Genomic DNA, 14,892 nt, shown 5'->3' with positions numbered 1-14,892 from the left:
TTTGGCCACCCTAAGAAGATTCCCCCTGTTTTCCTCTATCACTTCCCCCTATTCATTCCTTCAAAGTACTTTCTATAAGTTTTAATGAATTACACATTTGTACTTATTTGTTATGTCTACTCAATTCAACTCTAAATTCCATGATGGCAGAGACCTTGTCTTTTCACATCATTGTACACCTCGTACCTAGCACACAGCCTGGCAGAGCAGGTGCTCAATAAAAATGTACAGAACGAATGAATTAGCACCTAAGAGTCCCTTAAGGAGTTTTTATTTTGAATCTAAATTTTGTTTAAAAAAAGGTTTCAGAGCTCTCAAATCACCCTGGAATCCGAAGCCTTTCCTCTGCAACCTAAAGTCATTCTGGGGAAGCTGGCTTCTCCAAGAAGCTAGGAGTGGGCAGAAGAAAACTGCAGAAATGCAGCTAGAGAGAGATAAATAGTGTGCAATGAGAATCAAAGGGCACTGAGAAGCTGCAGGCCTTGGCCCAGTACCTTGTGGAAGGGCCATAGGGAGAATCAGGACTTTGTGTTTGTTTATTTGTCTGCTTAACAAGAGGTTGGAGGTCCTGGAGTCAGTCTCTAGGGTCCCACTTATCCACTGGGTGATGGAGGACAAGACCCTCCCCCAGAGTGACCAAGGACTGAGAGGGACAGTGACGGTGCCACGAATAAAGTGAAGCACCAGGTGATTGTAAATGGCAGTAGTACTGGGGAGACAAATATGCATTTCATTTCTGGTCCTGGTCGCTTGAAAACAAATGGATGAGTTCCGGCTTGGCTAGACCCTTTGTGGCTGTTCTAAGGTGGTGGCTGGCTAAGTAAGTCAATGGTGCTTCCTCAGGGCTAGTTGTTGTGGAAAAGAGGGGCAGGCAGTCCTGCAGGAGAGTGGCTTCTTTGGTCTGTAAGTGGAGTCTGGAAAACTAGACCTTGACCTGGGGTGTCTTATCCTCAACTCAGTTTGGAACAGGGGAGAGAGTGTGAGCAGGTCCCGTGGCTTCAGTTACTCTTAGAAATAACCATCGCTCCTTGATAATCCTCCTGGTTGGACATGTGCTTCACAAACCCCACATCTGCTGTACCACATCCTGAGGCCTATGTCACAATTCAAGATAAGTTCAGGGAGGGTGAGAGGGAAAGACAGCCCTTTCTTATCTACTAAACAACTTCCATCCATAGAAGGTTCTGCCTGAATCACTTCCACCCTCCATTGGAAAAGAAGCAACAACTACATCTCTGTTCCCCAAAAAGCTCTCATCCTCACTGGCTCTCAGCACAGGCACGTCACTCTGCTGTCACTCACAGGGACCTGCATGTCAAACACAAGCGATAGCACTGCTGTACTGGGAGGAGAAACATGGTTTGCTTTTTTTTTTTTAAAGTAAAAACAATGCTATTGAAGCTTTATTCATACAGTCCCAAAGGATTCCCAACATCAAAAGACATAACTGTCTTACAATCGGGTCTATAAAAACATTTTAAAAGGAAAAGGAATCCTCATTTCATGACAAAGTCCCAGCTCATCTGACTATTGTGCAAGATCAATGTTTTCATGTCCCAGAGCCTGACATTCCTCAATAGGTGGGATGCTGATGACTCGGCATTTTGGTAATTGTGTACATACATTCAGAGGTTTCTGAGCAAGTGAAATGGAAATGCTTTTAATGAAAAAAAGAGAAGAAATCAGTAACAGACGAGTATCCCAGCAGCATGGCAAACTAGTTCAAGTTGTATAATTCCCCTTGGCATTTCCTAAGAGCACAGAGGCACAGCTTGGGGGAGTGAAGTAAGGAGAAAAATCCTAAGTATACTGCAAAGAGGTCTAAGAGGGGATAGACCAAACAGTGATGCGTAATACTGACCACAGGACCCCTCAACAGGAGGGAGGCTAAGCAGCCAACATACCCCTTGCCCACTGTTGCTCTTACATCACACCCTCAAGCTGGCCCTGGAGAGACTGGGTGGTGGGGAGCAGGGTTTTCTGCTCTAGACGCCCAAGTGCTGTGGAGAAGTGTGGTGGACCTCATTTCCTGCGGCCTTTGCATGGCCAGTCTGCAAGAGATATCTGTCCTAGATGGCAAGTTGGGGTTATTGAGGTTGGGTGGAGAAGACACTGGAGTAAAATTGGGGTTGGGGTGGGAGATGGGGTGGAAGAGGATTTTACACTGTAATAGGGGCTGGATGGAATCTCCTCTCACTCTGCACTGATATGCAGGGGCCCCAAAAACCTATACACAGCTCTGGGACTCCGCTTCACTCATGACACCTGTATCTGGGGAGCAGGATCCATGTTACAGAAGAATGCCCCATTCCCTTTTTCAGTCTGGGGAGTGGAGGGGAAAGTAGGGTTCAGTGGCTGCATGTTTGCATCTTTTGGAGCCCCAGTGAGTAACAAGGGGGACCAGCCCACTTTGGTCATGGTCACTGTGCCATAGGCCACCCATATTCTCCAAACTGGATGGGGGAGTTTAATTACATAGGCTTATTAGAGTACAAACTAGGGTTATTAAAATTCATCATTCTGGGGTAATATTCAACATCAGACAACCAAATGCCAAAAGCTCTCTGTCAAAGCTACAATGTGAACTCTGCAAATCAGCCCAAGTCAGGAGCCCAGATGAACTCGCTCACGTTACATGGAGCTTTAATGGTTCCCAAATGTTTACTATGCAAGAGCCAACCCAAAGGAAAATTTCCACTTACCACATTTCACAAAGTAAAAAGATTATTTTTAGGGACTTCCTGTATATTCTGGGAGAAACCTCTATCCTTGCCAATTTCAAAGCACATTACAGACGGACAATCGAGCAAACCCTTGCTCCCGATGCCTCTCCCTGCTCTCGACCTCTCTCCTGCCTCTGTGCTTTTGTGGATTTGGAAGGATTGTCATGGGCAACTCGAAATCATTTCCACCACTGGAGAAGAAAGAAGGAATCAGTCTGGGGAGGGGGAATGATAACTGCCATGTGGCCATGTAGCTTCAGTGGGTTGACCAGAAGGTTCATTTTTAAATGCAAGCACCTGCAAAGCTGGCTAATTACACTGCACTCTGGAGGTAGTCCACAAACCCTCTACTTTCCTTATTTCACACTAAGGCTCACATAGAAGGAAGCTCTCTATGGATAATGGTGCCAATATTCGGTGTGGCCTCAATCCAGTGTGAGCACCATATTCGCTAGCACGGCTGCTTTCAAAATGCAAGTGTCATAGCTCTCTAGGGGGCACAAAATGCCTACTTTCAGAGGGGCGGCAAGGTCCCAGGCAATAGGAGCAGGACCTAAGAGACTTGTATTCCAGTCCTCATCCCTCTACCTTCTTACTACACCTATGACACTGACCCAATGGCTTAATTTCTCAGAGCCTGTTTCCGTACCTGTTGTTTCCCAACAATAATTCCCGCCCATCTCCTAAGGTGGTTGTGGGGATCAAATAAAACGACAAGGTTCTTTTTAAAGACCCTATTAATTTCCAAGATTTATCTTTTTCCCTGTGTAAGAAGGGGGTAAGACATAATATACATAAATTAATGTATCTGGATCATAAATCAACTATGGGGCCAGAAAATACCCAGGGCTGCTTTCCACAAAAGTCCTATGACTGAGGCTTCTTCTGGTGATATGAGAAGCAAGAGTGACAGTGGAAATACCATAATATATGTCCAGGGGATGTCACCTGATCACTGAGGAGGCTTGGAGGTTGGTGTAGAGACCAGACAAAGAAAGTGTGGAGAGAAAAGAGCCGAGGGAGAAGCAGGGCACCCCCATCTCGTTTTCTCCTGCTGTGCCAGTCACTGCTCCACTCCACTGAGTTAAACCAAGGGTGGGAATAAGCTGGCCTTGATCTCACTCTTTGTTGCTCACTTGTTTCCTGCTGGGTTGAACACCCACAGTCATGAAAAGGGGGGGGAAGGTTAAAAGAGCTCTCAGGAGCACACAGCACCAGCCAGAGTTAGATTGGAAGTATCAGTACCTCCTGGGGAATGGTACAGCACGAATGAGTCACTTTAATCTTGTCTGACACTGGGTTGCCATGAAGTTTCTCATAATAAATATTAATGAACTAGAATCAGCCTTCCTTTAGCTGGGAAATTACAATTAACTCGGTTGTCTGGTTAACTTGAGGGTTAATTAAAAAGGAAAATATACTCCTGCTTTGATCCTTTCGTTTGAACATCTTTTTAAAATGTGCATTTTTCATTTCTGCTGAACCTTCATAGCACACTGTACGTTTACCAAGATTCCCCCCATGCGAAGGATCCTGAAGGTCCATGATATGGTCATTTCTAATTTTGCTCGCATGCAGGAGTAGACCAGTTAGCTGTGGGGGCGGGGTGTGTGTGTGCACCAGCTTGGCATCTCACATTGATCGCTCTGTCCTGTAGTCATCATGAAGGCACGAGCTCTCACGAAGCAAGAAAAATTTTATTTCATGGTGGAAAATCACCATCAAGTGAGAGAGAAAATTTTGGTAAAATTCGAGAAGGTGGTTAATTTGTCTTGTACCTCTAAACATGGGAATCAGATGGGTTTTGATGGAAAAATGTGATTTGGTAGAAAGTAGAAGTCAACATAAATACTTCTGAAGTTGCAAACTTGGGGGCTTGAGGTCTCAGGACACAGCCTTTTTGAATGTTGAGGGTCTACTGCACAGACAGTGAAACATGGCTGGATTCTTTATGACTGAGGATATGGTGGGGGCTCAGAATCATTATCGTAGCAGTGGAATAAGGAAGAGAGACACAGACGGTATAGGAAATTGGACTGTGTTCTAACTTGAGGGCATTACTTGCTCCATGAGCCTAAGAGATGAAAACAATGTGAACAGTTAACTGATTCAATGCGAACAGTTAACTGATGGTTCAGATTTATTGCATTCTACTCAATCCTTGGATTACTATATAGCTCTATGAGGAGCTGCTTAACCTGATTAAAAAGAAACCCAGTAACTTTTATTTAACTAACAAGAGAAGTTAACCTAATGAAACATTATTTTGAAATTTTTACGTACAGCATCCTTTGTATGACCAGAGCCAGAGGGAATATGGTCACCACATAGTAACATAACTAGAAAGATGAGGGTGGGTTAGTGGTTGGCTAAAGGCAGAGACCACATAGAAGGAAAGGTGGAGGAAAAATAGGAATAAAGCATAACATTCCATTGTTTCTTTCTATTTTTCTCCTGCTGCACTCCTCATCCCTCCATTCTGCAGTCAGACAAATGATGAGGAAGAACTCACACCATCCCTTACCCCCACTATTTCTCTATGTACATACACAGGTACATCCCTGGGAGCTAAATTCACAGTGATGGCACTGGACCAGCAATGCCTGGGTTGTGTGTGCAAATGAGTGTTATTTGCACAATGTGCTATGCCCTAGTCATGGGAGTGCCTGCTGGGAGAGACTAGTTCTCATGCGGGACAGTGACAGAGACCAAAGGCCTCTTGCGAACCCCACTGGATCTATGGAGACCGAGACACCCATGCATGTTTACCTGGGGAGCCTGCCAGAGAGTCCCCTCTGCTGAAGGCGAAGGTACGAGACACAGAGACAGGCACTAAAGAGTCAAGGGCCAAGGAGTTGTGAGTTGCAAGGGGAAGATAAACACAAAAGGAGAGAGACAAAGAGCAAAGTGGGTGAGACAGTCTGTTCCTGGATCTTCACAATATCACATTTCTCTGCAAAAGGGAATCTTTTCTCTGAAAACATGGAAATCACATCCTCTTACAAAGTCACTCTCCAGAAAGAGGAAAATAAAACAGACTTTGCTGAAGGTCGTCCAAAGAGATGTGCAATCATCTTAGAGGGAATCAGACCTGCCAATGACTAGAACAGGCAGTGCCCCGTGGGGAGCGCGTGTAGGCAGCGTTCTCTCTGAGGCAGACTTTTTGAGCCAGCAGATACGCTGGGAGCCCAGCACTGCATTCCCTTCAGGCTCTCCCAGGTGCCACATGTATCCTGCTCACCTGCTGGAGGGCTGAAAGCAGAGTGCATGCTCCTGCTAGGGGCATCCTTGAGGAGGCCGTATCCCGCCTCAGACTCCTAGGAATTCCCTCTGTGGTCACAGTGCTGGGGAGAAACTGTGCATTGCTAGAGGCTCGGGACACAGGAAGGGCAGCATTTCTAGCAATCTTAATGTGAATCAACTTGATGATTTAAACCAAAGTCACTTCTTAGCAAGTTCAAGTGCTCCCAAGCACCTCTCTTCCTATCCCCTTTTCCTGCTCTCTCCTTCCCCAGAGAGTCTGAAATGGTGCTGACAATCACTTGTGGCCTGGGGCAGGGTGAAGTGCATAGCAATACTCCAGTCCTTCTCCCATCTTGACTCTGATGAAGTGGTGTTTGGCATGAGAATCTGTCTTCATCTCTCTTGTCTGATCATTCCCAGAGTCCTTTCCAAGGAGCTAAATGAAGTCAGTGTGCAGGTGACAGCACACTGAAATAGGCAGCTTCCGCAGTCTTATTCGCTGCACCAGAGGATTTTACTGAAACTACCCAGACATAGAGGGGAGTTGGGGGTGCTTTATTCCTACCTGATAATCATTTACTTTGACAAGAGATGTCAAAGAATATTTGAATGGGTCCCTAATTTTGTGAGACACACTGGAATAAGAAACTCCACATTCTCAAGAAGAATCCTAGCACTTCTGGGCTACAAATTAAATGTATATCCTGCCAAGTGACAGAAGACTTGTTCTCTCCCCATCTGTACAGCCCTGTGAGCAACTATTCCGGCTACCCTGAGCTCAGGCCCAGTGCCTCCAGAGTGCCAGGTGCACCAGGGTCCTCCAGGGTTTTCCGGCAATCAGAACCAAGATAAAGGAGACAGTGCTGGCTGTGTTCCCTTAGCCCTGCTCAGGAAATCACAGTGACTTACTTGTAACCTCAAGTTCAACTTTGAGGCATCGGTCACAGGGCCAGTGTTCTAGCAAATTCGTCACCCCAGTTATCACCCTCAAAGGTTGATAAAGCTAAAGTCTGGCTTCAAGGACAGGGGTAGTTTGCTAGACCAAGATCCTACAAGAGTTTACTGCCTTGTGGTTTAGACTTATGCCCTCCCTCAACCTACAGGCTGAGGTTCTTGGCCGGTGAAAGATGCTGGGTGGCTGGACCTGGGCTGAGAGTCCACCAGGGACAACCATAGGGTGTGGTGGCCTTTACAGTTACTTCACACTTCACCCCACTAAGTGGTGAGGGCTTGGGGGAGGATGGAAAACGTCTCCATACCCCTACAGGCTAATTCAAGATCTTTTTCCTCCCGAAGATTGATCAAGATCCTCTGAATGGGAAGGGAAAGAGAATTTAGTGCTTCCTTTTAGTTAACCAGTTTTGAAGGAGAGATCAGTGTTGCAAGTTTACTCTTCTCTCACTGATAAAATGAAAGGATTTTGATAGAAAGAATTAGAGACAGGAGGGAAGAAAAGGAGGAAACTAGATAACATCTTCCTACTACTTAAAAAATAGTGTTTTTTTTTAAAAGAAAGAAGGTCATCTAAATTAGGTGGGCTGGGGAGCCTTATGTAGCTCTTTCCGCCAGAGTTCCCTCCTCTTCCTTTTGGTCTTCTGGAAGGGCTAGAACACGGCCAACATGTCTAGGAAACATTTAGAATCCCAGGAGTTACTCACCTTGAGCAATCTCTAATGTGAGGATGGAAATCTCCTTAAAGAACCAAGGTTGACCCAGTCCTGTAGCCCATCCCTCTCCTGTCCAGAGTTCTTGTACTGAGTACTGATGCTTCCTTCATCAACCCTAATTGAGATTTGTTGGCTTATATAAGTATACTAACATACCAGGGTTTCTATTTTACAGATCTCCTTCAATTCATGTTGGGCCACCCCTTGGGTGTGGGCACTATTTCAATTTCATTTCAGCCCTCTGCTGGGCTACAATGTGAAATTACAGTGTAAATTATTCTAATATTCCCACATAGCAATTGCATTCTGGAACATGATGGATCACAAATCTGTATTTCTTTGTGCTGTGTGAACTAGTCAGGGCACTGGAATGCATCCAGTTAAGTCACCAACTTGCTGGGTGATTTGGAGCAAGTCATTTCTTTAGTTTCTCTGTGTTAAAATGATATCTACCTTTCATGTGTGAGGGACTGTGATATCAAGCTTTGGGACCTTCTGATCAATCCCAATATAAAACACGATGTAAAATCTTTTTTATGCTGAGAGAAAACACCCCTTTTGGCATTAAAACGGCCACCATAAACACTAACAGCTCAAAACAATGCAAAATTCAGACCAGTGAATCAAAAAGAAATCTAGGAAAATCATTCTTTCTGGATCACACTTATGTCACAATAAATGCCATGCCTTCTAAACGCAAGTGCAGTAACTATGCAGGAAACTGTGAGAAGCTAGAGCACAGAAGGGGCACAGCAATCCAGCCAGCAGCCCTGTGCCAGCCCCCACCATTAGCATGCACGGCCAGCTGGCAGACACCTCTCCACCAGCTAAGATGTGGTAAACGAGGAAAGAGAAGCAGATAAGCAACATACTGCACCAGCCTGGGACATATATCCCAAGATCTTGCAGTCACTTCTTACTAACCCCACACACACATAGTAGCATATTAGGTTTTTGAGAGAAGGCCAGTGGGTGAATTATCATAGCAGAGAAGGAAAGGCTGAACTTCCACCAGACTGCACAAATCACCTGCCTGCATTCCCTGGCAGGTGACAATAAACAGTGCCTCCCCTCACAGCCTCCCTCCCCGCCATTCATCACTTGCATGTGAGCAGGGAAGCAGCAGAAAACATTCCAGACACACAGAAACTAAGCCCCCATGGTCTGTGGGTACCTGACAGGAAGCAGTGTTCCTGGCAGAGCATTACAAAGAGTCTGCCAGCATTTGTGTTAGCCCCAGCCCAGGTTCAGAGTGCTCAGCCCAGGTCCCCAGCATGGGCTGAGGCAGGACTACAATGGGGAGGATGAGGGAAGGGTTTGAGAGATACATACGAAAGACACAGGATCCAGCCAGACTTCCAACCTTTCGCACGTCGTTATCTAAGCACAGAAGGATGCAATGTGTTTCAGAGGCAATTCAGAAAACACACCTACTTATGGGAATTCTCCCTCTTCCACCCCACCCTCAGCCCCAATTAACCCTGTAAAAACCAGGCAATCAAATGGAAGTGTAAAAAGCAAAATAAACTTGTCTTTTCATACTGAAAAATACCACTATCCATCCCTAACACATAATAATGTTACAGTTCACCATGAACTTCCACAAAAAATCTCTCTGAATGAACAATGATTCTCATACCCGTTTTACAAAGGAGGAAACTAAAGCCCAGGAAGTTAAATGGCTTGTCCAGAGTCCCTAACAAGAGTCAAGATTTGAACCCAGATGCTTTTTTTCCCTACAATATTCCATTGCCTCCCCAATAAGCTATGGCTCGGGAACTGGAATACCTGAGCAAGCAGTGGTCATGATGGCTGGGACACCATAGTAGGTGAAGGCTCCGTTCTCAAAGCGAAGGCCTTCCTTACCAACCTCCACCTCCACTTTACCCTGGAGAAAGAAGGAAGTGTACTAAGAGTGTGTACAAGCACCTCCAGCTCTATTATTGACTACAACCCTAAGCACTTCTGCCTGGATAACAAATGGACTTAAGTTCCTATCACAGCAGAATGTGAATTCTGTCCAGACTTAACGTTTCAGAAACAGCACCTCTCACTTCAGTAACCTTCGCAGTAAATTAATTGCTTAGTTCATAAAGCAGCATCCAGTCATGAATAACCAAGATGTCCTTGCATACTATAATGGCCTCTCCATGATGCAGGTCCAGGCACCAGCTAGCCTGGGCCCCTGTAAAGTGCCCCACTGGTTTAGTCTGAGATTAGACCATCTTTAAGTCTGGTTGAGATAAAATCTGATTCTGTGTAAAGCTTGTTTAATTCATCAGCAATAATAATGATACTAATGGGTATCAGATAGTGTACGTCTATGGGCCTGACACTGTGTTACGTGCACTGCATGGGTTCTCATTCAATCGGTCCCACAACTCTATGAGGCCCATATTGCTTCTATCCCTAGTTTACAGATGAATCAATTTTGAGGCTCACAGAGGTTAAATAACTTGGTCAAGGTTGGTTAGGAAGCAGCAATACTGGAATTTTAAAGCCAGATCTTTCCAATTTCTGAACTTACACTCTTGCCACTACATTTTACTTCCTTCAAGTTTTATTTGAAAACAGTTAAGTTTACATTAAGCATAAGACAGCAGATTGTATGGGTTCATTATGTTATATAAACAAGGTAACAGGACTCTTCTCGATTTCCAATAGTGGAGAATGTGACTCCATTTTTGGAGAAGGGAGGTCATTTTATGGAGGCTATTTGGAAGGATGAGTGTGGGCACTCAGCAGTGTCAGAGCAGACAGGCTGCAGGTGGACTGTAACAAAGAGAGGCCACTTCTAAGTTAATGCAAGCTTAAGTAAGATTTTAAGACAATTGCTGTATTTAGGCTTCATAAGATTCTGTTGGGAAGAGACAGGGAATAGTGACAGAGCTAATGGTGGAGCCAGGCCAGGGCACCAGCAGTGTCACAAGCTGGAATCATGCCTGACACTTACTTACAACAGGCTTATCCAGGCACCCAGGGCAGAAGGTGATCGTACTTAAGTGAGTACCAAAAAGATGCTGCACATTTTTCACTCTGTGATTTATTCCCTTCCTGGTCCTCTCAAGGGGAAGAAGATTCAAGGGACTGCAAAGGCTGAAACGTGGCAGAGAGAATGGATGTGGTCTGTGTACCTCCAGAGAGCAGAGCAAGGACCAGTGGGTGGAAGTCAGAGATGGTGAGATTTCAGCTTGACAGAGGGAAGGGCTTTAAACAAGAAGTATCTAAAGTTTGGGAGGCAGTGGACTGTTCCATTTCTGGGCATGTCCAAGCAGAGACAAGGAGGTATTAGGGATTCTGTAGGACAGCAGTTGTGGAAATTTGGTCACAGAAACTCTCTGCTAGAGAAGCACCCGCCCTACTGCCCCACCACAAACACTGCTCATGTCAGACTAAATGCCATCAACATCCCACCATTCCCAGGACATCAGCCAGTCACACCTGGCCCCTTTTGCGGGTCATGGACAAACGCCCACCCCAACTGGCCTTGCTCCCGAGGCAGCCAGCTGAGTCTTGGAACCTGGCACTGAGGACGCACAGCCATTCCTCTCCAGGATGGAGATGCCCTCATCTTGCCCTTAGAGGGTCCCTGGCTTTCCTACTCACCTGCAGAAGCAGCACAAAGTAGTCCACAGGGCGGTTGCGCTGGTAGATGTAGTGTTCTGGAGCCTTCTTGTTCTTCTCATCAAACTTCAACTCCTGGATCACATTTGGATGTTTCAAGAGCCGGAGGAGGATCTTCTCCGAAAGGTACAGAGACTTAAAGGGCTCCACTTCTAGGGGAGAGTGAGAGGCAGGAGGAATCGGCAGCTGGGAGGAGTCAGGGTGGGTACAACCAGGGCATGTGTCTAGAGCCACCTCCACTCATACTCCTGGCACCCGGCTAGCAGGGCTCCTGCGATTCCCTCGGGTTGGGTGTCTCAGGCCTTCCCCCTGCCCTCTGGGGATGTGTGTCCCTGCACTGGCACCTCAGGAGAAACAAATTACCATTTTGAAAATGTCAGTTTTGTTATTAATTTTCTCCTTGATTCTATTTAAAGTCAGGCATTGACTTAAAAAAGAAGGCAATCTTGCCATTTGTGACAGCATGGATGAACCTGGAGGACATCATGCTAAGTGAAATAAGCCAGACACAGAAGGACAAATATTGCATGATACCACTTACATGATGAATCTAAAATAGTCAAACTCATAGAAGCAGAGAGGAGAATGGAGGTTGCCAGGGACTAGGGGGAGGGGGAAATGGGGAAGTATTAGTCAAAGGGTACGAAGCTTCAGTTATGCAAGATGAACAAGTTCTAGAGAGCTACTGCACAGCATAGAGCCTATAGTTAACAATACTGTACTGTGTACTTAAAAATTTGCTAAAAGAGTAGATATTATATGTTAAGTGTTCTTATCACACAAATAATAATAATAAATAAAGAGGGTGGGAGGAAACTTTTGCAGGTGATGCTTATGTTTATGGCATAGATTGTGGTGATGGTTTCATGGGTGTATACTTATCTCCAAACTCATCAAGTTGTATACACTAAACATATATTGCCTTTCGTATGTCAATAATACCTCAATAAAGTGGTTTTAAAAAAAGTTAGGGGCCGGCCCCGCGGCTTAGTGGTTAAGTGCGCGCGCTCCGCTACTGGCGGCCCGGGTTCGGATCCCGGGCGCGCACCGACGCACCACTTCTCCAGCCATGCTGAGGCCGCGTCCCACATACGGCAACTAGAAAGATGTGCAACTATGACATACAACTATCTACTGGGGCTTTGGGGAAAAAAAAAAGGAGGAGGATTGGCAATAGATGTTAGCTCAGAGCCGGTCTTCCTCAGCAAAAAGAGGAGGGTTAACATGGATGTTAGCTTAGGGCTGATCTTCCTCACATAAAAAAAAAAAAAAGTTAGGTATGGATAACTAAGCCTTGTGAACAACAAAGGCTTTAATGCTATAATCAAATGATATACAGAGAATTTAATCTGACCTATTTGTATGACATGAATGAAATGAAATTCCATGTTAATAGAGACAATTATTTAAGTGTTAAGTTCTCAATCATGTGAAGTATCATCACATCATATTTACATATTAGCAGATATTATACATTATATTGTTATATTATATTATACTGTACTATATTACATTATATTAGCAGACACAGCTGCTTTGCTCTAGGAAATCTGACAGCCAGTAGTTAAAAGAAATCTGTTTTCAGAACTAGATAACATAGTTATCTAGTTGATAACTATGTTGATAACTAAGTTGATATCTAGTTGATAACTAAGTTGAAAACTCTACTTTAAAGAAGCTCCAATTTAAAATTTTCTACTTTTTAGCACCTGGAACAGCACTAGCACTCATTATACACTCAATAAATATTTGTTGGATTAATTAAATATTGAACTTAACGATGGGTGAGATCATTTGAGGTCAGCACATTAATTAGGCATGGATGAGAAGGTTAGGGGGTTCAAAGGCAAATTTTACCTTCTTTATAAGAAAGAGAAGTTTATCTTTGGATCCTCTCACCTTTTTTTCTTTCTACAGATTCCAAGACTGACAATCCACTTCTGTATTTTAAGAACTCGTAGCTCACAGGCCTATATGGTCCCTGCAGGGTATGGGCCCCCAGGCCTTGTTGCTGGATAAGACAACACCTTTCCCTCCCTCACAAATCCTCTGGGGCACCCCCAACTCCAACAGGATGGAGGTCGGCCTCAGTCTCCTGCCAGGAGGCAAGAGGAGGAAAGGAAAAGTGCAGCAGTGGTTTCTTTAGCTCTTTTCTCCAGCAGAAGAGAGAAAGGCAGAGTTCCTTCATAGAAGATCAGGCCTGGGGCTGAAAATGACAATATGTGGCATCCTGTCGCTCTATCTAAGGCAACCTCCTCTCCTGGAACAGCGGTTCTCAGTCCTGGCTGCACACTGGAATTAGCTTGCAAGATATTAAAAATGATTGGTGCCTGGGTCCCACCCTCCAGATTCTGCTTTACCTGCCTGCTGTGGAGACGCAGGTGGGCAGAGTCATACCTGTGGCCATGAAGCGGTGTGTGGCCAGCAGAAGCTGTGGAGAGATCTTCACCCTCATCTCTGAGTCGGAAAGCTTAAACAAGGAGAAGTCGTGCCGCTTCCTCTCCCGGTGTGGGACCCTCTGCTTTTTCCGATTGTCAGCTGCAGGATCACAGGGGACAGATTGTGGCTATCTCAGAATCACTGTTGGGTTTGGAGGTCTTCCCAGAGTCACATGGGACAGATAGGTCCTTTGGGACCACATGAATTTCTGCAAAGTGTCAACTGTAGGTGATGTTACAACATCTCTTTCCCAGGGAGTGGAAGGATGTTGATAAGGGGTAGAAGGCGGGAGATGCTATAATGTCTCAGGATTACTTACACTTAGGTGGTGGGTAGTGAAAAGGGAAAAGGCTGGCGTGGGGCCGCCAAGGCCAGGGTTCTAGGGCTGGATCCCCTACTTACAAGCTGTGCAACCTCTCTAAGCATGTTTGTTTGTTTCACTCTATACAATAAGGTTAATCATTACTAATAACTCTTCTACTCATCTTGTGCAGTTATTATGAGACTCCAACCAGAACCCATCTGTGAAATGCTCACAAAAAGGCATTCAGACACAAGGGACTTCCATTCTCAGCATCAAGGGGTTTCTGCCTCTGTCCCTCTCCTGTCCCTGGAGCTGGGCTCACCTGGTCTCTTCCTGCTGATTTAAACCACACTCTGAGCAGTGGAGGCATGCCACCCAAGGGAGCTTGTGGTCACCTCCTCTTCCTACTCACAATTCCCCTGCTTCAACCCTAGCCCCTCCATGGGGAGAAAACTGGAGGAAATAAAGGGAAGAAAGGAGAAGAAATGGGAACAGCTCTGTAACCTACAGAGACAGGTTCTCTGGGCAGTGGTCTCAGGCAGGACCTAGAAGAATCCAGAAAGCCTGTGATTATTGATTGAGAAAATTCGCTTTTTCCAATTTAATTTTTTTCTCTCTCTCTTTTTTTTTTTTTTTTTTTTTTGCTGAGGAACATCTCCCTGAGCTAACATCTGTGCCCCTCTTCCTCCATTTTGTATGTGGGATGCCACCACAGCATGGCTTGATGAGTGATGTAGGTCCTCGCCTGGGATCTGAACCCGCGAGCCAACGGGCCAACGTTGCCGGACCAAAGAAGCCAAAGCAGAACATACCAAACTTAACCACTACACCACCAGGCCGGCCCCTCTCTCTTCTTTTTTTAAGCTTGTCTTATAAAAAGTATTTTTTAGGG

The 14,892-nt window shown here is 45.3% G+C and overlaps 1 protein-coding gene across 1 annotated transcript in view; it reads right to left on the bottom strand.

Annotated features, from left to right (window-relative positions):
* Positions 1-14,892, bottom strand: part of CNNM1 (cyclin and CBS domain divalent metal cation transport mediator 1) — a 63,848-nt gene that overhangs the window by 20,604 nt on the left and 28,352 nt on the right. Inside the window, exons 3-6 of the mRNA XM_004428159.3 lie at positions 13,655-13,795; positions 11,240-11,409; positions 9,422-9,521; positions 8,966-9,013 (exon numbers count right to left, since the gene is read on the bottom strand). Of these exons, the coding sequence (XP_004428216.1) occupies positions 8,966-9,013; positions 9,422-9,521; positions 11,240-11,409; positions 13,655-13,795 (459 nt within the window). The remainder of the gene's footprint in view (positions 1-8,965; positions 9,014-9,421; positions 9,522-11,239; positions 11,410-13,654; positions 13,796-14,892) is intronic.

Source organism: Ceratotherium simum, chromosome 6, assembly GCF_057802395.1.
Source record: "Ceratotherium simum simum isolate JZ-2026a chromosome 6, ASM5780239v1, whole genome shotgun sequence".
NCBI lineage: Eukaryota > Metazoa > Chordata > Mammalia > Perissodactyla > Rhinocerotidae > Ceratotherium > Ceratotherium simum.
This window is presented reverse-complemented; position numbering and strand designations above follow the sequence as displayed.